We start from the raw sequence: 22,321 nt of genomic DNA, 5'->3' as shown, positions 1-22,321 counted from the left end.
TCGGGCTGTGGTTGATTGTGGGTAACTGAGCTCTTGGAATGTAAAGCCCTGGATAAGGGCGGCTACTGTGCCCATGAAATGCCACTCCCTGGCACCTTCCAGGTTTGACCAAGTTTCGCAATGTATCCCTCTGCTAAATGACTTGCCCAGGGAGGTTATGAGTACTAAGTGGATGAAAAGGGAGAGATGTCTACCGAAAATGACGGCTCAGTTGTAGAATAATTAATCTATGAGTCTCCAGTAGAGAGTAGGTAGGTAGCAGGGGTAATAGTCCTGGATTTTCAGAATAATTCCCTGGCCATGGGAGCTTGCTCTGTTCTCTAACACTGCAAGCAACACATGCAGCTGAACCCGAGGGGGTGGGAATTCAAGAAGAGGGAGGAGCAGCAGAAACAGCTGGACTTTAGATAAATCACACCATCTTGAGGTTGGAAAGGACGTCCTTCAGGTCAGCTTGTCTAGGGCCCATCTAATGCAGAATTCCCCTATGGCTGCTTGTAACTGTAGGTATTTAATCTCTGGCTGAATCCCCTTTAGACAGGAGATACCACCATCAAAGAGCTACCTCTGGTCATGACACACTAGGCCAATTCTGTCTCCTGGCAATTTTTACCCAGTGACTCAAAACAACACCCTGAAGCAAGTCCATTCATCCTTTGAAATGCAAAAATTCAAAATATTCTGAAGATAACTACTCAGAGTTCCCTGTTATCTTCTCCAAATCTTCCAGAAGAACCTATTTTCACACAAGGTACCTCCTCTCCGAATAATCAGATAGATTTAGCAATTAAAAATATGGGATGCCCAGGTGAAGTTGAGTTTCAGATAAACAAAGAAGCCTTTGTTGGTATAAGTATGCTCCATGTAATATTTGGGACATACTTATACTCACAAAAGATTCCTTGTTTATCTGAAATTCAAATGTAACGGGGCATCCTGTATTTTAGCTAACAATGCTCCTCTCTGGGTGCATTTTAGCTTGCAAATGTTTTTAAAATGTAGTGCCTGGCCCGGCCCATGTGGCTAAGTCGGTTGAGTGTTGTCCCATGCACCAAGAGGTTGCTGATCCAATTCCCAGCCAGCGCACATGCTGGGAATGTGGTCTCCATCCCCAGCAGGGAGTGTGCACGAGGCCCCCATCCATGTTTCTATCTCTCTCTCCCTCTCTCTAAAAAATCAAATAAAACATATTTAAAAATGTAGTGCCTAGAACTTAATATTCCAGTTGAACCCAGAAATAGAGCTCAAGTGTGTGAGAGGAATGGAGGAGGACATGCTTCTGTGTGATGACTACGGTAAAGTGCCTTCCTGGGGGGCATAGAGCCCTCTCCCCCAGCTCAGTGTCCAGGCAGGGCACCTCTGGGTACCACCGAGGTTGTCCACCCTGATCTTAGGTAAAGGGTCTCTTCCAACATCTCGAAGCCCCCTCTAGCTATTTCTAACTTGCTGTGGCAATTCTTCTTTTTCATAATTGGCTCTGCAGTTTCTATTCATTAGGGGTTATTTTGAGCCCAGTTTGATAGCATATTTTAAAACACTATACACACAGTGGCTTGCCCTCTCCTATCTACTCACCTCCCTTTGAATTTTCTTCCCTCTTCTGGCATTGATCCTTGGAATGCCTTTGTAGCATTCCAGCTCTTTTGCTACATTAAGCTAGAATATATAAGCTTCTCTCGGGCAAGGGCCAGGTGCACTGTTACTATGATGATAGTAACACCTCACTTTTGCAGTGAGCTTTTATTGCCATAGCCTTGTCCTGTTCCACTTGCTTCCTTTCTCCTCTCACACTTCCACACCAGTGTCCCTGCAGGAGTAAACGCTGGAGGTGGGTGCTCAGGGACACTTCTGGCCTGGCGAAAGTGGAACCAAGGACAGCTGTCGTCATCTAAGAACACTTTCTCCCCTCTTTGCCCATTTCAGCCTTTTAAGGCCAGAGGTCCCAGAGGGCAGCCCAAGCGTAACCCATTGCAAACAAATGAGACCCCCTTGCTGTTTCGGAAGCTTGTCAGATGAGCATTCCACAACTTCCCCCAAGGCCTCCCCAGCATTGAATGACTCTCACTCAGCGGGAAATGAAGGCTTCCCCTCCCTTTTTAACTCTTAATTCCATTCTCGGATTCTATGATTAAATTTTAAATTTCTGAATAGTAATCCCCTGTTTAACTTCAATAGGGGAAATAGACTCCTGGAAACCAAACAAGAACTGTTTTAATGAAAATAAGTGGTGGGATGAAATATTGCTATGGAACACACTCCTTCCCCTGCCACTCTGCCGCAAAGGGTCAGGGTCACCTGGAGATTGTGTGTGTGGGGGGGGGGGGGGAGGATGGTAAAGGGGAGAATAGAGGGGGGAGGGGAGACTGGTGGGGGTGGCACAGCTAACACGCCAAGTCTGGGTGAATCCTAGCAGCAAATTCATTTAGTGGGACCTTTAACATTTCCATTCTCAACTTTAAATAATAAGGCGATTTTACTGATTTCAGCAGAAAAACCCATTAGGAGTGTGGAGGTAAAGACCCTTATGAGCTTTTCAGTGGCAATGCCTACAGACACAGGCGTGTAATCAAGAGACAATAAGGGCTGGCCGCTGTGACCAGAGCCCCTGAGGGTCCCTGTGAGGTGGCTAAGGAAACCCATGGCGGACTCACCTCTTTGGGGAGGGGTGTGTGTCAAAATTGCTGAAGAGTGAGCCTTCCCTGCCCGTACACTAAGCAAACTGAGAACAATTGACTGGGGCAAGCGCCTTACCTGTATAGGAGGTTACTCATTCTGGCATATAAATATCTTTCACCATAAAAGCGTCATCAGATTCCAGAGTCATGAATTGACACATTGTGCTGGTCTGCTGCAGGTGCTTCGCTTCTTTACTGAGAAACCTATTTTATCCTTTGGGACCCAGGGCTCTCCAAGGGTGTGGTGGTTATGACCAACTGTCTGGAGCCATTCATGTATGCTCATTTTCTGCTACAAAAATGGCTATCTTGGGCTGACTCTCATGACACAGGTGACTGCCCACCGCCGACAGGCTATCCACGTTAGTTAGTCCCCATTCCGCTTGCCCTGCCTGAACAGTCTCATTTATTCTTTCTATTTCAACTATTAACCACTGTTATTTCCAGGACTGTAAGATGCACCATTAATTTAATAACACCTAGCAGTGGGAAGGGGAAGGGAGAATCCCTGTCATATTAAATAGACAACACCTATTGTCAGCTCATCCCTACACCTCACAGCTAAAGACCTATGATCCTTCAGGACTCATGTCAGTCATCTCCTCTGAGAAGCTCTTTGTTGGTTTTTTTTTCTTGTTAATCCTCACCCGAGGATATTTTTTCTATTGATTTTTAGAGAGAGAGACACATCAATCAGTTGCCTTCCTGCATGTGCCCTGACCAGGGCTGGGGATTGCACCTGCAACCCAGGTACTACATGCCCAGGACCTGGAATCAAACCCGCAACCCTTCGGTGTGTGGGATGACGCTCTAACCTCTGAGCAACACTGGCCAGGGCTCTGAGAAGCTCTTTTGCCAACCTTTCCTAGGACTGACCGCTCTCTGGTATCACACCTGCACCTTGCACATGCTGGCATAGTCAGGGTCTAGCCCAGTGCTTGGCATGAATTCACTCTATAGATATTGATTGAAGACCTACCATGTGCCAGGCACACTCCTGACTTGGCACCTGTTTGTTAAACAAAAGAGTTTTTAGCAAATGCTGACTCGGCAGTGATACAAAATGAGGATGTGACTGTTTCTCTGTCCATTCCATTATTAGGCAGAAGTGGGAGCAGTAGGTATGTTATGCTGCCTCAGTCAGCCCAGGCTGCTGTAACAAATATCACTGACTGGATAGCTTAGGCAAAAACATTTCGTTCTCACTGTTCTGGAGGCTGGGAAGTGCAAGGTCAAGGTGCCCAAAGATTCTGTTCCTGGTGAACAGAATTGTAATCTTCCATGCTGTGTCCTTTCATGGCAGGGCAGAGATCATCTCTCTGATGTCTTCTTATAAGGACATCAGTCCCATTCCTGAGGGCTCCATCCTCAGGACCTAATTATCGCCCCCTCTCCTGCCCAAGGCAGGATTGTAAGAAGCTAGGAAAATTCCTGGGCAAGTGGAATGGGGAAACTGAGACAGACAGCTGAACAAACTGGCCGGGCAATTTACAGCCAGATACAGAAGGTCAGCAGGGTGGAAAGCCCTGGGTGCCCAGCAACAGGCAAAACTGGCACTGGACCTCGCTCCCAGGGTGGCCTGTACTCCCCTGGCATTTCTCTGGTCATGCAGTTTACACCCCCCGACCTTCCATATCACTGGTCATGCAATTTAGATCCCACTGACCTGTTCCTCCCTGGAGATAACGTCTAGGCCTCAGTTGTATTTCAGTTCCAGGCCCAGAAAAGCAGCAAAGCCAGGCAGGTGATGACAGGATCCTCTGCAATGACTAATCAGTGGAGACCAAAATCCTGAAAGGACACACCTGGAAAAGCTGATGAATATTCTATTGAGATCCTCCACTAAGACCTCCCCTTTGAAACACTCAAAAAAAACACGAAGAACCCAATGAGTGTTCCCTTTCCTGGAAGCATGCCTGCATATTTCCCTCCGCCCCACCCCCCTTCTTCCCCCACAGGCCTGCATCTTCTAAACTCTAAGGACCCCAAAATACTTGCAACCAGGGGAGCAAAGGGCAGCAGCAGCTCGTCCTGGGCTAAACCCCGAATCTGTCTCCTTCTGGGACTCTCCCGGGCGCTGGCAGCAGCTCCGCCTCGGCTCGCTTCTCTCCCATGGATTCTAGGGAGCCTGGGCAGCCACGCCCCGTCTCTTTCCTGTCGCTTCTTCTCTCCCAAGCCCTTTGTCTCACTGCCCCCAGCTTTAGTACACGTACTCTCCAAATCACCTGGACTCGTGTTGTGAAATCTTTCCTGCACGAAGCGAAGAACCCACACATGGCAGGCCAGCCAGAGGCAGACCTGCTCAGGGCCCTGTCCCCTTTCCCATAACATTCCCAGAGAAATTCTAGAGGATTCCATGGGATGGGAAGTGGGAAAAGAATGGCAGGATGAGTGAACAGCATGAAGAAAGGCTTGGTGGCAAGAATGAATTAAAAAATTTTTAAATTGATGTTAGAACATAGATAACATATCATTTTAACCATTTTTAGGTGTACAGTCCGGTGGCGTTTAGTACATTCTCATTGCTGTGAGTTTTTAATTGTTGGATTTGTAAGGGTCTCTTTCAGAAGGGTTGACACCTGGCTGGTCACACATTTGTTAGTGGAAATAATGATGCATCAGAGGAAAAGCAGTTTTCCCCACGAACATATGTGATTTGTTTTGCATATATTAATGAGAGGCTGTGGTTTGGGGGGACAGGGGGCACCAGGGCTGCTTCCAATATGGTTTGAATCATCTTTGTGAAGTTTTAAACAATGGACACTAAACCCCCCCCCCCCCATACTGGGCCTTTTGTATTCAAATCAAAAGCACAAAACCCTATTGTGGGGGGAAAAAAGAGTCTTTATTGGCAACCAGTCCCTTCTACTTAAAGCACTAAATGTAATCTCACGAGTACATTCCCTACAAGCACTGTAGCTATTAATCACATGGGTGTTTTCTTTTTTGGTTTGGTTTTGTAATAGGTGTATTCGTGGCAAGTGTTCTAATCAGCACTATGGGCACTGCGAGATCGAAGAGGGTGGGCTAGGGAAGGCGAGGCCCACCCAGCCACAGGGCAGGAGCAGCGGCCTGAGATCTGGGGTCCGGCCTTGCCACTTCGCTGCGAATCCCTGGGCAAGTCACCTGAACACGTAAGGCCTGGGTCCCATGCAGAGGTCGGATCCAGGGCCTTTCAAGTCCTCCCATCTCCGTGGTCCTCCCTGAATAATTTTTAGCAGGGGCCCATCTGCTCATCGGTGGGGCACTCAGCTTGGGCCCGGCGGGTGAACGTGCGCGCAGTTAGCCGAAGGGACAGCAGACAAGCGTCCACGGTGGCGGGACGCAGGGCGTCCCGGAAAGGAGCTCAAGTGATGGGATTTCCAGACCAGACTTTGCCCCGCCAACTTTTAAAGGTCGGAGGAAAGTTTGTCGTGGGCGGGGGCCCGAGAGGAGGGCTGGGTGGGCTCCGCCGCCTCCCCTTTAAGCGGGCGGCCCGCGCTCCCTCCGTTACCTGGCGCGGGGAGGGGCTTGGGAAAGTTTGTGTTTGTTGCTGGCAAAGCGCCCGATGGGAGGCGCGGGCGGGCGCTGCGGTTCTTCCCTTTTGCTTTCGGGAAGCCGCCAGGGCAGCAGGCTCGGCGCGGCGGGGCGGCCAGGCGCCCGACTCCCGGCTCCCGGTGCCCGCGGGCCGCAGGAGGCGGAGGAAGGTGGGCGGGGGGCGGGCGCGAGGGGCGCACGCACGCCCGGCGCTGGGAGTGCGCGGCTGGCGCGGGGAGCGGAGCAGGCGCGCGGCCCAGGCGGAGGAGCGCTGACTCTGGAGCAGCCGGAGCTGGAGGAGGAGGAGAGGCGGCGGGGAAGGAGGCGGCGGCGGAGAGACGCTCCCGCCGGGCGAGCATGGGGCGCCCGGCGCCCAGGCCGCTGCTGCTGGCGCTCCTGTGGCTGGGTGAGTGCGCGCGGGGCTTGGCTCGGCGGGGCGCGGGGGGACCTGCGGGCCCCAGGGCGGGGGTGGGGAGGGGGGCTCCGGGGCGCGGCTGGGGCGCGCGGCCTGGGGCCCCGAGGGTGCCGGAGCGGCTCTCGGGAGACCCGACGGGATAGGCGGGCGGCGCTGCCCGGCGGGGAAGCGCGCGGGGCCCCCGGAGCCAGGCGCGAATCCGCCCCGGCCACGCGCGGGATGTCAATCCCCGCTCCGCTAGGCCGAGCCTCGCCCCCCACACGTGCGCGGGGAGTGGCCCGTGACCGGCTGCCCGCGGCCCTCCCTACCTGTTGGCCGCCGGGAGCCCGACTCACCTTGAACTCCCGGGCCGGAAGGTGCCTGCGGTCCCCGGCCGGGATCCCCAGCTCCGGAGCGGAAATATGCGCCTTTGATCTGCCCCGCCATCTCCGAGCCCGGCTCACCCGCTCCTCACATGCAAACCCAGGTTGAGTTGCCTTTCTAGGGAAGCGGGAGAACCCACCAACTTCCTTCTACGAAGGTCACTGGGTGGCCCAGGGCGCTGCCGTGAAAATGGGTGTGCGAGCCCTTCCGTCCTGTTCTCCGTGGGTAGAGCGTCTGCCTCAGGCTTTTCTTTTATTCTGGAAGCTGCCTACCTCCATATTCACACACAAAGACCTAGCAGCCGTGGCTTGGCCAACTTTTCCTACCTGTTACTTTTGCTCCCTTCACTGCCTCCTGCCTTCCACCCTCCCGAACCTTGGCGCCTCTTGATAATTTGGCCAGCACCCTCACCCCACCCAAGGAATTTTGGGTGGGTGTTTTTTTTCCTCTCTGTTTTCCTTTTATTCTGTGCACACAGACACCATCTTCACGTAGATACGCCTGGTTATCCGAAATGGTTACGTTGCCATAACCATGTGGTTATCCACCACGGAGGTACATCTGCTTATTACGTGCTCACCATGGTACCCAGGGCTGACCCTGAAATGCCGGGATATTCTTGGATCCTTTGGGTCTGTGTCAACCAGAACGGAATGAATCCGGAGACCTGACCACGGGTTTCCTTCCAAGCCCCTTGAGAAGGCAGAGTGGTCAGAATCTTGCAAAGCGCTGCCTGTGGTGTCTGTCCCAGCCGGGCCCCAGCTGTGCACGCGCTAAATGACTGCTCTGCACTTATGGTCGGAGGGTCCCAGTGGAGGCCTTGCACAGCCACTCCCGGCCTGCTGGCCTCAGGGCTCACATGGCCCCACACCCGTGACTCCCGCTGCTGGGGGGGGCCAGCCTTTCTAGCTGCCATGTTTTCCTTCGCCTTGGAGAGGGTCTTCTGGAACTCACTCCCAAAAAGAGCTGACCCAGCAGCCCCCTCGCGTTGGCTGCCACTGTGTATAGAAAGCTTCCAGATCTCTCACTTATTTTGTGGCATGTCTTTTATGGTCTGGGATCCTAGAGTTTCTATTCTTCCACTTTCACTCTCTGACCCATGTAAGGTATACGGGTGTGGTAGCCAATGGTTGCACAGACTGTGCACTGCTCAACTCTAGGAGTTGCGTGCACTTTATAGTCTGTGTGAGAATGACTCCCCCTAGAGTTGTACAGGTCACACCACAGCCTGTATACCAATGAAGGTGTTGGGGTCTGGTAGGAGCTTGAAAAAAAATGCCCTTGAGTAACTGAAAAGAAGTCGGGCCAAAGAGAGACTAGAAGTGGGGAGAGCACAGCTTGGGGAAGTCTTGGTTGTATACCAGTGTCTCCTGCCCTGCCTGGGCATCTCTCATTAACTACACACAGGGAATGTGGTGTCACCAGCCAGTGCCTTCTCTCCTAAAACTTCCCCGAACTTGAACCTGATATCTCTGCCCCCCACACTCTCTCTCGGTTGGCTTCCGGCTGACCTCTGGGATGCCCTCCCTGTTGTACCACTCGAGCAAAATGTCCTGATTCCTGAAACTTAATATGTTGATAAGCAAGATCATCTTTCCTCTTGTATTGCAACCCGGGCATAACCTTGCTGTCACTTTCTTTGACCTCCACGTTCTCACCGACCCTCAGTTCTGTGGCTTTGCCCACATCGCGCACCCCAGCTCCGTCCTGTCCCCCCTGCTTGTACAGCTACTCTGGTAGCCCAGGTCCTGACGCTTCTCCACACCATTGCCTCAGTTGGCTTTTCCCTCCAGCTTCCCTTCTAAGTTCATTATTTTCCTAAAGGATGAGTTTTGGGAGGCCCATCCTTTGCATGTAGGTTCTTTCTGACTTTCTTACAAGGATTTGCTTCCCTTTGTGTTCACCCCCCCTCTGGTCTTCTCTCTGATTCGCACACTTCATCCTAAGGAACCTGTTTGCTATCCTTGACGTGGTCTATCCGTGAGCCTTCTGGCTCTATCGTTTCCCTTGGCCATGGAATGCCCCTCCTGCTTCTCCACTCTGGTCTGTGTTTTTTCCTTTTCCTCCTAAAACTCAGCTTCCTCCATGAAGCTTCCCTAACGAACTTAACCATCACATCAGCATCCACACAGCTTCGTGGAGCAAGTTTTCCCTCCTGGTGCCTGTGTCTGACCCATCTTGTTTATCCATTCAATACAGCATTTCTCGAAGTCCATTAGAGTCCGTAAGTGTCCGGACAGATGCCTCATTGAGTGATCGGGGGGGGGGGGGGGGGGATGGGTACTAAAACAGCCAGCTACAGGACAGAAGGAAATACCTACATAGAAACCAAGTGCTGGTCGGAAGCAAGGAAGAGATAATTCCTTTGACGTGGGATTGGAGTTGATTTTGCTAAAGAGGTGGTGTTGGAGCTGAGCCTTGAGGACAATAAGAATTTTGAAAGAAAGGATGGAAGAGCATTCCAGGCTCTGGGGAAAGGCATACCATGTGTGGACGAGTGAAGGTGCGTGGCTCTTCAGAGATGGCTGGAAGGAAGGTCCGTGTAACTGGAGGGGGAGGAGGGGATATAATGGGAGAGCAAGCTGGAAAGCTGGGATGGGGTGGGTGCTGAGGGCTTCTTGTGCTGTGCTGAGAAGTCTGGACCATGAGGGGTGGGTTTGTTGGCCCTGTGGGTGCTGCCATCTTCCCGCCTATTTAGCTCACTGTACACAGTTCTCTGTGCCTGGCTGCAACCCCCACTCTGATTATACCCCCTGTGGGCAGGGACCATGCTGGTCGTACTCACTATTGTATCCCTGTTACTAATAGGGCGCCTGGCACATAGTAGGTATTTGATATACCGTGGCTCTGGGTACATGTATATATCCTTTTATCTGTGGGTAATGGGTAGCCATTGAAAGTTCACAGGACATGGCAATCTGATTGAGGAGGGTAAGTCTTCTCTAGTATGCAGCATGAATTAGAGCAGGGAAGGTATGGAGGTTGTGGAGGGAAGGTAATATGTTTTTAATTTGTCTTTTAAAAAATATTTGCAAATCCACTGAAGTAGTTTTTAAATGACAAAAGCATTGCATCTACATTTTAAAATTCACATAACATAGAAGGGCATTAACTAGGCAGGCCAGGTTGCTCTCACAAGTAGACTCAAAGCACAGAACTTCAGACAGTAGAAGTGTCTTTCTTAGCAGGCCCGAGGGGATGTTTCAGATAAAAAGGTTGGGTTGGGCTGAAACCGGTTTGGCTCAGTGAATAGAGTGTCGGCTTGCGGACTGAAGGGTCCGGGTTCGATTCCGGTCAAGGGCGTGTGCCTGGGTTGCGGGCACATCCCCGGTGGGAGATGTGCAGGGGGCAGCTGATCGATGTTTCTCTCTCGTCGATGTTACTAACTCTCTATCTCTCTCCCTTCCTCTCTGTAAAAAATCAATAAAATATATTAAAAAAAAAAAAAAAAAAAAAGGTTGGGTTGGATCCCTTCTCCACACAGCCATTCTGGCTACCAGGCTGATGGCAGTTCATGGTCTTCAACCCATAGTTTCTTTTTTCTTTCTTTTTTTTAAGAATATTTTTATTGATTTCAGAGAGGAAAGGAGAGGGATAGAGAGATAGGAACATCAATGATGAGAGAGAATCATTGATTGGCTGCCTCCTGCATGTGCCCTACTGGGGATTGAGCCCTCAATTCGGGCATGTGCCCTTGGCCGGAATCAGCCTGGGACCCTTTAGTCCGCAGGCTGATGCTCTATCCACTGAGCCAAACCAGTTAGGGCAACGGTAGTTTCTAAGGTTCCTTTGTTTGTCATCACCGTCTTTCCAGCCCCTTAAAGGGGAAAAGGGCATGGAGGCCTCACGGCCAAGCTTGGAAGTGTGGCACCCATCATTTCTGCACACATTCCGTTCCATAGAATTCAGTAGCTGCAAGGGAAGCTGGCACATGCAGAGTCGCCTGGCAGCCATGTGCCAGCTGCTATGGAAGACAAGAAGAACAGATTTGGGAGAACAGCGAGCAGTCTCTGTGTCAGTTATAAACGCTATAAGATAAAAAAAGCACCCACCCTCCCACTGCGCAGGCGTAGCACTCCTGTGTACGGTACCTGTGTCCGTGTAGTCAATATTCTGCTTGTTCTTTCTCAGAGCTTCTGTACAGGGCTCTGCACCTATACAGGCACAGAGTGAAAATAGCAGCTACTGACCTAGTGCATGCAGACAAGCATCAGGCTCTTACATATTATTTTCTTATTTAATCCTCGCAACAACACTTGGACGGAGGTACCGTTATTTCCTCCGTATTCCAGGTGAGGAAACTGGTGCCCAGAGAAGCGAGGGCACTTGTCCGGAGTCATCCCGGAACTCCATTCTGACTCTGCTAAGGAGAAGCTGGCTTATGGGCCCCGTCACCTGACGCTGTATACTTCTTGAGGTTAGTTTAGAGGAAAAGGGGTGATAGTGGTGTCTGAAAGCAAACGTGTGGTTAAAAATAACAGGGTCTGGGGTGAGCGCAGCCCAGATACAATTCCTGCAACCCCATGGCAGGTCCCCACGCCTTCTCCGCGGACAGGGACCGAAATGCAGCTTTCTCCAGAAAGCGCCGAACCAGGAAGCCTGGCAGGAGGAGCTCCCATGTATTCATCCCGCCTGGCGGTCTTTGAAGTGCTGTGGCCTTCAGAGATTCCTTGGCACTCATTTCAGCCTTGTTAACAGAATTCCTGTATCTGCCAAGCTGATGAATGCCTGCCCTGGCTGTAATTATTCTTATTAGCCTGCTGAATAGGAACTCCGGGTGTCAGTGTTCATTCCTTACACGGCAGTCGGGCTGGTCCGCGTGTATATGGCTATTCTGTTGTAGTGACGGAGTGCTGAGCGGATTTTAACCCCGGAGATCGAACGTAGGTTTTCATATCGGCGCCGAGTCTGGCAGTGAAATAAGGTGTGCGCTCGTCTGTCAGTGTGTGACTGCATCTCACTTTATCAAGCAAAGTTGGGGTGGGGGGAGCTGTCAGGGCATTTTATGGCTCTGCTGTTTAATTGCATTGGTTTCTTAAAGGCAGGATCGCGAGGCCATTTGACGCTCTGCTTTGGGAAAATAACTTGAACTGGCAAAAATCCTCTGTAATTTATCTTCTGGAAAAGGCCAAGTGCTGCATTTGGCACAGCGGTGGTTTTTTAAGATCTTGGAAGATTTCCCCCCACACCAACCGTAGTCTTTGGGAAGCCACGGGATTCGACCCAGTCGCCCTGGACCGGTGCGTAGACGAGAGATAATGACACTGTGTACACGTCTGCGTTCTTCGAATGCTGATTTCGCCACAATGCTCCCCAAGTGTTGGTGCGAGATTCTGGAGTCCCTAAGCAGCATGATTCAAGTTTAAATACGATGCGCTGGGACCTTAATTGTGTCCTGCCTCGCACCTTTCTAAGCAGCTGGAATGTGAAAGTGTTTGCATCACTCATATAATTCAGGGGGTGGAGTACCATCCCCTCTGCGGGTCTAGGAGGAGTCTGGCTTAGCACCATGCTTAAGGGTTCAGGGCACATTTCGGAATGGGTGCTACCTTTGAATCCTAATAAAATAGAGGCAGTGTGCATTGAGACGGGTTACTTCCCAGGTGCTACAAGGGACACCAAGCCAAGAACATCCTGATCATGGCTCTTCCTCGTTTTTAGTCAGAGCTGGATTGGGCCAGGACTTCCCGGCCTTTGTGCGGTGGTTAGGACCTGCAAGGGTTTCAGGTGGGTTGTATTTGTGTCACGCTACCGGTGCCCTGAGCCCCCAGAGCTGACAGGTCAGAGCTGCCCCTAAACCGGACACTGTGGTTACCCCAAGAGCCATACAGATGTGATCACTTCCTGTGTGTGCTGTGATCTGATGGAGGCTGGCAGTTACATCTTTTACCTGGTGAATCACAGCCCTTAGCCCCAACCTGGCCTTGAGATATGAGCTGTTTGAGGATGGATGTTGAGAAGCTCGGTGACCTGGAGAGCGGCCATTTATTCACTCCGTTAATACTGAGAGTGTTCACTAACCCTCGCCAGGCGTTGTCCCGAGTGCCAGGGATTCTGCTGTGGACAGAGCTGACTCAGATCTGCCCTCTAAGGTGGGGCAGGATGCACCAGACCTGTGGTCGATGTTGTTGCCAGAATGTGCAGCACCACCTGGATGACGGAGGTGAGGGTCAAGGTCAAGTTCTTGGGAATGCCTGCTGGGGAACAGGAAATGGAAGAGCTCTGGAAGGAGTGGCCAGAGGATGGCAGAAGAACCAGGAGTGCATTCGGTAGAGGCCAAGCAGGGATGAGTGTGAGTAGACTTGTTAAAGAAGGGTTGGTCACATGCCGCTATAAAATCAGAGAAAGGCAAAGAGTAGCCTTGGATTTGGCGACTGAAGAGGAGGGAAGTGAGAGATTGTAAGCAGATCCCCTGGGGGATTCAACTGATTGCTAACGTTTGAGGTGCCCTGGTCTGGATGAGTGCTTGGCACACAAGAGTATTTGGTGGCCTGGTCTTCCTGGGCGAAGTGTGAGGCCAAGGCCATGCTCAGAGTCAGAGCGAGAGGAGCGTGGGTGGGCTCCGTGGGAAGGTGGAGCCATTCAGTTAGCCATGAGGATGGGTCGGCTTAGGTCTGTAGTGGAGGCAGCCAGCCTGGTTCCCTGTCTTGATCCCACCAAGTTTGGCAGCCCGGGATCACATGGTGTGGTCTCTCCATGCCAGGAGGGTGGGAGGATGAAGGATGCAGGAATCTGTAGGGAGCTGCCTCATGGAGACTCATCTCCAAGGAGTTCAGGTGGGAGAGGCAGGTGAGTGAGGCTGGAAGGGCTGATACATGGCAGACGGTTTGAGGGGCCAGGGGGCATTGATGAGGGTGAAAAAGCATATTCAAGGGCACAAGGGAGTGGGTGGGCCAGGAAGGTAGGCGGTGAGGACCAGAAGAAGTAACTTCTGCATCCAGGGTCTTGGGAGAGGAGACGGTGGTGTGACTTTTTAGAAGCATCAGTCCCAGGTATTTGTAGGGAAAAGGTGTGGCTAAGATGGGGGGGGGGGTTGGGGGACAGGTGTGCTGAGGAGGAACCAACCTCCCTAAGAAATTCCTTCCTACCTTTTACATAGCACTTCTGTTACACCATGCACTGCATTCTCCATATATTAACTCACTTAGTAGGTTTCAAAACCCCACAAGGTACTATTACCCCATTTGCTAGATGAGGAAACTGAGTCACAGAGAGGTGAAGGAATCGGCTCAAGGTCACACAGTCAGTGGCAGAGCTGCTGGGATTTAAACCCAGTTGGCGGGCTCCAGATCTGAGCTCATAACCGCAGCACCCTGCTCCACCTCTTCATTAGTCTAGCTATTCAGAGTCAAACATATGTTTGCAAACCTAGAAAGGAATTGATACAATTAGCCACAATGTGAGAACATTTGTTTCCTCGTATTCTGGAACAGGAGGCTTGGATTCTGGCCCTGGATCTTCCACTCACTAGTTTTGTGACCTTGGACGCATTGAAAAATAGATCTTAGCCTCTGGAACGTCAGGGGCTGGACCAGCAGCCGACCCCGAAGGTCCCCTTCCGTCCCCGGAACTCTTTGAGTCCACGCTGACCCCTGCTGTGGGGCCATATGGGCTGCTGGGTCCAGCCCTGGCTCCTGGCCCATCTTCCCCAGCCTCTCTCCCGTCTGCAGCCTGTGCTCCTTATCTCTCACCTGCCTGGCACCTCTCTACCACCGGGCGGCGGGGCCCTCAGAGGGCTCTGGGAACTGTTGGTCATTCTGTCACGATCAGCAGCTGCTTCCTCCTTCCAGCCCTGTCCCTGTGCTGGGAGATGGCAGCTCCCCCCACCCCCAGGGTTCTCTAGGCTACGGAGGCGTCCCCACCACCAGGCGGACTGCGCTTGCAGGCGGACTTCTGGGAAAGGTCAAGGAAACGATAGAACCAGCAAGGCGTTTCTAGGAGACGGACTGTTTCTTATTACTGACTTTGGGGCAAGTTTCGTTGAGGACATCAGCCGTGAGTCAGCTGGGGGTGAGTAACCGAGCCCAGCCTTAGGAGCGGGACTGCGTTTTCTTCCGCACGTGGCCCTGGCGTCCAGGGAAGAGCCTGGCAGACCTTGATGCCCGGCAGGCTCTCCTTTTTTTTGTTGTTAATCCTCACCCGAGGAAATTTGTCATCATAGATTTTTAAAGAGCGTGGAAGAGACACAGAGAGAGAAACATTGATGTGAGAGAGACACATCGATGGGTTGCCTCCCACATGCACCCTGACTGGGGCAGGGGATCGAGCCTGCAACCGAGGTACGTGCCCTTGACTGGAATCAAACCCTCGACCCTTGAGTCTGTGGGTTGATGCTCTAACCGCTGAGAAAACTGGCCAGAGTGGCTCTCCTTTTCCGAATACCCCCCAGACGAGGGCGAGAAGACAGATAGCCTCGGTGTGTCCAAATGCCTCCTCAAGGGCAGGGGAGTTGGAAGCAGACGTCTCCCACCAATAGTCTTAATCGGCTATGTGCTCCCGGTGTTTGGGGCCTTTCTTCCTTTTTATCCCTGAGTCTGAACGGGGAAGGTTCACAGTGGTGTCGGAGGCAATGACAACTAAAAGGATCCCACCTGGAAGGCCTCCATTCTGCTGTGCTTGCAAACCCAGTCGCCTACTTCGAGGTGCAGCCAGTCTCCTGACCCAGTGCCGTTCTCTCGCCCGTGGCGGATGCAGATATTCTCGCAGCTTCTTAGGAACCCTCTCCGAGAGAGTCCCCGGCTGTGTTTGGCGTGGCTCGCTGCCTTTGGCCATTCTGGGGGTGCAGGGGTGGCCGGTGCTTTCTAAGGGCTCTGCCCCTCCAGCATGTCCGGGGCACCAGAGACTAGCTGGTTTGGTGTCTGTCCAGGTGCCGCTGCTTTGCTTATGCTGCAGAGAGGAGTTAAAAACCAAACGGCTTTTGGCATGGCTATTCATTTTTCCATTTTCCGAAGCCTGGCACGTCCAGCGTTTTCTTATTTATTAGAAGGCATTATAGTCCATCATCTTTGACGGACAAATCCATACAGCCAGTTCCAAGTGAAGACCAAGCACAGCGCCTGGCCCAGGCCGGGCGCTGAGTCATGTTGCTCAAAGGCACAAACGGATGCCCCGCTGTTACCCGAGGCCGCCCCCCATTCCTCCTTTTCCTGGTGGTCTTAGTTTTGGTACTTGAGCAGCATTTAGGGAGCCTTTGCCACGTTCCCGACACCGTGGGAGACGGCAAAGGATTTAGGAAATGGAGGCCAACGTGGAAGCCGAACCAGTTACACCGAACAACAGGATGGGCGGCTGGTGCTTGTTTCGCATCCGAGCGGATGCGTTTTTAGGGGGGCTGTGCCTGTGGGGCTGTCGGAATTATGGGGATGAAACGGAGGCCTGGGCTGACAGGAAGGAAGGCCTTCATGGAGCAGGTGGGACTGGGAAGTGGTTTGAGCCGGGAGCAGGAAAAGCATTTCGGGTACGAAAATGACCGGTGGTAGGTAGGAGTAGATCAGTGTCCCATTTGGGGATTAGCTGGAACAGCGAGAGAGACTCCGGGGACGCATTGAACTCCGAGGACGGAGGCTGGCGGAGAGGAAGAAGGTGAGCAGTCACCCTGCAAGGGGTCGTCAGCGCCCCCAGAGCAGCTAAGAGCCCACGCACACTGGCGAGGCTGCTGAGGTCTGCCGGGGCTCACAGGAAGCTCGCCTGCTAAATTCAGGTGATGCGTCAGGCCATAATCCTATTTTTGGTTGTTTCTTACAAGGAAAATGGCTCATAAAACAATTACTGATATTCCCCTTAGGTAGTTTATCAGAGCATTTCTTCTAAGGACTATCACCTGGTAAGAGGCACGGGTAAGTTTTAGAGGAAGAATGGGGGATTTTAGATGGGTTTTCTATGGAAACAAGCTCTATACAATCATGTGGCATATTCCTCAGAGTCCTACATTAATAACAATTTATCCCACAAACAAGTTTCATGTGAAACAACAGGATGAGTCCCGAAAGCTTCGTGTCTTTCCTGGCTTGAGAGTAACCAGGGAGGGTACCCCTGCGTCCGCATTTCAAGGTGGTATATTACTTACTGCCCAGTTGTCCCCTCAGGGACCCAAGGCCTAAGGGAGTTAACCTCGAAGCAGGATGGGAGCTTCGTCCTAAGAAAACAGCATGATGCGGCAAGCTTGCTTTCTGCCCAGTGTGGTCACTGAAGGCATTTGGACCTCAAAACAAAGAGGTGTGGAGCCCGGCTGGCATAGCTCAGTGGTTGAGCATTGACCTATGAACCAGGAGGTCACAGTTCAATTCCCAGTCAGGCCACATGCCTGGGATGCGGACTCTATCCCCAGGATGGGGTGTGCAGGAGGCAGCCGATCAGTGATTCTCTCTCATCATTGCTGCTTCTCTCTCTCTCTCTCTCTCTCTCTCTCTCTCTCTCTCTCTCTCTTTCTCTCTGAAATCAATGCAAATATATTTAGAAAACAACACACAAGTGTGGAAACTGAGCACACAGTCAAATTTTGACGACTCCTTGAAGTTTTCCCAAGTGTCCCCCATTCCGTGTCCTAGGAAATGACTGGATAATCTATGCCCGAGTTGCCCCTCTTTTGTTTTTGATTCATCTTGGAACGATTTCCATTGGGAACTCAAGCTTCCCTTCCAGGAGACAGGGGGACCCGTTCTGAGCCGGTGCCGCTGCCCGTGGCACGGGCCAGCCTGTGCCAGTTCCTTTGCCGTGGGCTCACTGAGCCGCGTGCCTTCAGCGCACAGCCGTGGACTAGAATGCTCTGACTGTTAGGATGAGTGCTGGTCTTCCTAGCCCCGGGGGTAAGCACCCTGACAGCTGGACCATGTCTGCTTTTATCTCGATGCCTAGGAATTCAAGTCTTGGAATGAGATTCATTTCTATGTTAATTTGTCTCGTGTACTTCTACGTCTGGAATATACTAGTATACAATATGTGACATATATGAAGTCTGTATATAGAATCGCGGACCTTAAGCCATAAAGGGGGCAGAGGTTAGGATGTGTCCTTACTCTCTTCGGAAGGTGTGCTTACGGTTTTGTTATTAGCATTTCCGAAAGGATTGCTGGTGACTTCCTCTCTAAGGCGTGTATTTGTGGGGTCGGGTAGGAGAGAATGAAGTCTGCCGTTCTTCCTCGGCAGCTCCTGGGAAAGAAAACGACTCGTGGCTTCTCCTCATTGTCTCTCCTCCCCCTCCACCCCTGCCTCGCTTTGTGCGGGTGACACAACCTCTCCCATCCCCGCGGCACCGCTCCCTCTGGGCCTCACTCGGTTGTTCATGGGGAGGAGGAGCAGACGTCTTCCGGTCCAGCACGTGCGCCCAGGGCCTCGTGGCTCAGGTCGTCAGGACTGCAGCCCTCCTGCTGGTCCTCACCTTTGTAGCAGCAGCCGGCTCTGGCCACATCGAGGGAAGGGGCAGTGGTGCTGCAGCCGGCACATGGGCCGCCGGCTGCCTCATTCATAACCACTGGTTATTCTCAGCGCCGTGTCGGACGTTATCCCAGAGCTCTGGGCCCAACGAGGACAGCCCCTCGACTCCTGTAGATGCCGGACTAGATGTGGAGTGTGACTTACACAGGAAGAGCAGTGGCATCACAGAAGTGTCCAGGGATTGTTAGGGGGGAAAGTGCTGAAAGCTTAGAGAATAGGCAGGAGAACATTCTGGACTAGTGTCGACAGAGGTGCTCTTGCAGACAAGGTAGGATGACTGACATAACCCTCTGTACCAGCGGTTCTCAACCTGTGGGTCACAACCCTTTTGGGGGTCGAATGACCCTTTCACAGCGGTCGCCTAAGGCCATCGGAAAACACATATATACTTACATATTGTTTTTGTGATTAATCACTATGCTTTAATTATGTTCCATTTGTAACAATGAAATTGAGGGTCACCACACATGAGGAACTGTATTAAAGGGTCGCGGCATTAGGAAGGTTGAGAACCGCTGCTCTGTACCTATTTGTATCACTACCCGTGTCTCCTCTCTACCTGTACGTCCATTCTTGGGCTTTAGTGGCCTGTCTGGATTGGGTCCACAGCACCCCGCTCACTGGCTTCTCAAGCCCCAGAGAAGAGTGAAATAAAACTGACGGGGTGAAATTTGGGGTTTGGGACACTGAGGTTGCATCACTTTTGGGGTACTGAGACCTGCTCTCTGGGCGGATGTGTGTTTCTCTTACCACACGCTCTTCACTTTCTGTGGTGAGCTTAGCAAAGAGCTTTGAAAATTCATTGACGAGGAACCATTTCTGATATAAATGAGACTAATGACTCCAGTTGTAACCCACCTAGGTGATGGTCCAGAGATCAATTCTGGCTCTAAAATCCCAGTTTGCAGAAGCTCGTGCAGTCATGACGTCACCAGGCACTTTGCTGGGCTGGGAACCTGATGATGAGCAGGGAACCAGCCCTCTGCCCCTTCAAGGGGCTCACAGTCCAGCAAGGGAGCCAGACATGCCCGGGTGACCCTGGCAGCCGTGCCCATTGACCCTCAGCGGGCACATTCTGAACTCCACCTGCGCTGGGACTGAGCCTGGGGGAGGATCAGGAATGGCTTCTGCAAGGTGGATGTGAGTGAGCGCATTAAGTCTGGACTAAGTAGAAAGCTTAGAGAACAGAACATTCTGGACTAGTTTTTTTGCTGGGCAGAGACGGGCTGGGTTATTTGTTTCAGCCAAGGGAAGAACACGGGCAAGAAATACAGGCTGTCCAACCTCCTCTCCCCGCCCCCACCAGCCAAAGGCCCAATTCAAATGCTGACAGTGCATGCAGCTTTTCACTAACCTTTTTGGGTGGACACACCCTCACTTTGAATTCCATGCCACTGGCTCTTGTCTCTCTTTGGTGACTTATATCCTTCCTTATATCACAGTTTCTAAGTGCACCTCTGACCCTCAGCACATCACACATGAGTCCCTCAAAAGAAGATGCAGGGGCCGACTTGCCTCTCTCGGGCGTCATCTGGCACGGGGGCCGCTTGCTCAATATTGTTTGTTGAATGAGTAACATTATATTTGTCCAGTGTATGTCCGGGAGGTCTTAGCTGAACCTTAAAAAAAACAACACATCATAAGACCTGCTCTAGTAGAACCTATTTGCGTTCAGATGGGATTTTGAAGTCCTGCCATATGTGACTTCATTGCGCATTCTCTGCTGGCTGTGACTTGTTTGGTGCACACACTACTGCATGTTCATCACTTAGGGACTGTCTAGATGAAGCTGGCACAGTCCCTCCCTGCAGGGCCTCTCGGTGGCAGACGGGAAGAGACAAAGGTTTTTTCATTAGTTGAGTCAGATACGCCAAGAAAGGCTCCATAAAGCTTTACAAGTTTGGCCTCTCTGTTCACTTCTAGCTCGCAGCGGACTGGGAGCTTGACCTCTGTGTTCAGTTCTAGCTCGCAGAGGACTGGGAGCTCCCTGTGGAAACCCATAGGCTCCGGTCTCTCTTAAAGTCCCAGTAAGGTTTCAGGCAAGGGGACTCAGGTGTCCTTTTATAAGGCAAACCGAAATACCATAAGCTCTTTCGTGTCAGTATTTCAGCTCTGCCTGGACCCCTGGATTCAAAATTGCCAATATTTCCAAATGGCTCAGATTGGAAAGTCAGGCTGTTTGCTTCTAGGCAGCTCAGCGAGACGGTAAAATTTGAGCCGTTGCAAAAATCCTTGGCCTGGACGCTGCAGGTCTTGATTTAGAATCATGTGGGTGATAACCCAAGAAATAAAATTGATTTCCCATGGATATCATGAGGGGGTGGGAGAGGGTAGATAAATTCAGTTGAGCCTTTATTAGCTCGTCTCTCTTAATGATGCCTCACGGTTGCCCATCCGCTTATTGAATGAAAGGTTGCAGGAATAGGTTACCTTGAAAAACGTGCCTGGCTTTTCTGGCCTGCCCCCATCCATTCTCCGTGGCTGGAGAAAGTCAGAGGCATTTCATTATCTTCCCGAGCACTTCAAAGGTAGGCAGATGTTCATCTGGAAACAGTGGCCTCTTGATTATCAATTATCGGTACCGCCGGAAAGTCAGAGCCCTGAGCTGCCAGGAGCCCTTCTACACGGCTTTGGAAGAAAGTTCCCCTTTACCTTTTTTGAGTATGAAAGTGTGAGATGTTAGAGTTCGTCTCGCTTAAAATAATGAAGGTAATATCTCAGGGAGAAAAAAAAATTAACCTGGAAGGTATTTTTTTAAAAATATATTTTATTGATTTTTTACAGCGAGGAAGGGAGAGGGATAGAGAGTTAGAAACATCGATGAGAGAGAAACATCGATCAGCTGCCTCCTGCACACCCCCACTGGGGATATGCCTGCAACCCAGGTACATGCCCTTGACTGGAATCGAACCTGGGACCCTTCAGTCCGCAGGCCGACACTCTGTCCACTGAGCCAAACCAGTCAGGGCGGAAGGTATTTTTAACAGTCCCATTTCTCTGTTTCTTTCATCTACCTACTTCATCTTGAGAATACTTACGTCTTCTCTTAGTAACTCATTTCTGTTACTCTGCTGCCGATTTGGTTCCATTGCCCTTGGAGAATTTGAAACATTTTATAGGGAATTTCAAGCTTTCGCCTTCCTCCTCAGAGCAAAGGCGCAATCAGCAGGCGGGGCTACTGTCAGCAGCACAGTTGAAAGCCTTGACCGTGCAGTGTGTAGACAGGCCAGATAAGCCCGGTGTAGGCTCCCCACTTAATAGCTGTTATGACCTTCAGCAAGTTGATTAACTTCCCCGAGTCTCCGTTTCAACCCTCCGTTTCCTCGGTTCTATGATAGAGGTGGCATCCTAGGACCAACCTTATGGTCCCGTTCTGTGGATTTATCACAATGAATTATGAATAGTTGCTACCTCAGTACATGGCATATAAGGGAGATGCAGTATGTTATTATTCCAGTCTTATTGTTGAGAGATATTTGATGATGTGTCAAAGTGAACACATGACAAAATAAGTACTTAAGAAATGCTTAAATGATTTTTAGCTGAAATGGATTCTTTGATTAACCAAGTTTTTTTTTTTTTTTTAATCAGCCCCCTCTGCCCTCTGTTAGTTTGTTATCCATTCTTTCATTTTCATGGTTATTCTAGGGATTAGAACATGCTTTGTGGACTTACTAGTGTCTACTGGTGGCCCTATGTATTCCACTCTTTCCCTCACTTTTCGTGCTGTTGATGTCACATATTTTAATTGCGCATATATTTTACGTTTCAGAAGACATTACTGGTGTTGTAGCATAGCATCAGTAATCAGTAGACTTACCCACATACTCATCCTTTCTTCTGCTCTTTATGCCTGTCTACTCTACTACCTTTCTTTCTATTAGAAGAACCACCTTTAGTATTTCTTTTTGTTATTTTT

The 22,321-nt window shown here is 51.1% G+C and overlaps 1 protein-coding gene across 1 annotated transcript in view; it reads left to right on the top strand.

The window, feature by feature from the left end:
• The first annotated feature begins 6,275 nt into the window (after window positions 1-6,275).
• Window positions 6,276-22,321, top strand: part of PTGFRN (prostaglandin F2 receptor inhibitor) — a 51,976-nt gene continuing 35,930 nt past the window's right edge. Inside the window, exon 1 of the mRNA XM_059673416.1 lies at window positions 6,276-6,597. Within this exon, the coding sequence (XP_059529399.1) occupies window positions 6,549-6,597 (49 nt within the window). The 5' untranslated portion in view covers window positions 6,276-6,548. The remainder of the gene's footprint in view (window positions 6,598-22,321) is intronic.

Source organism: Myotis daubentonii, chromosome 18, assembly GCF_963259705.1.
Source record: "Myotis daubentonii chromosome 18, mMyoDau2.1, whole genome shotgun sequence".
Taxonomy (NCBI): Eukaryota; Metazoa; Chordata; class Mammalia; order Chiroptera; family Vespertilionidae; genus Myotis; species Myotis daubentonii.
The sequence above is the reverse complement of the archived record's forward strand: the minus strand, read 5'-3'. Positions and strand labels throughout refer to the sequence as shown.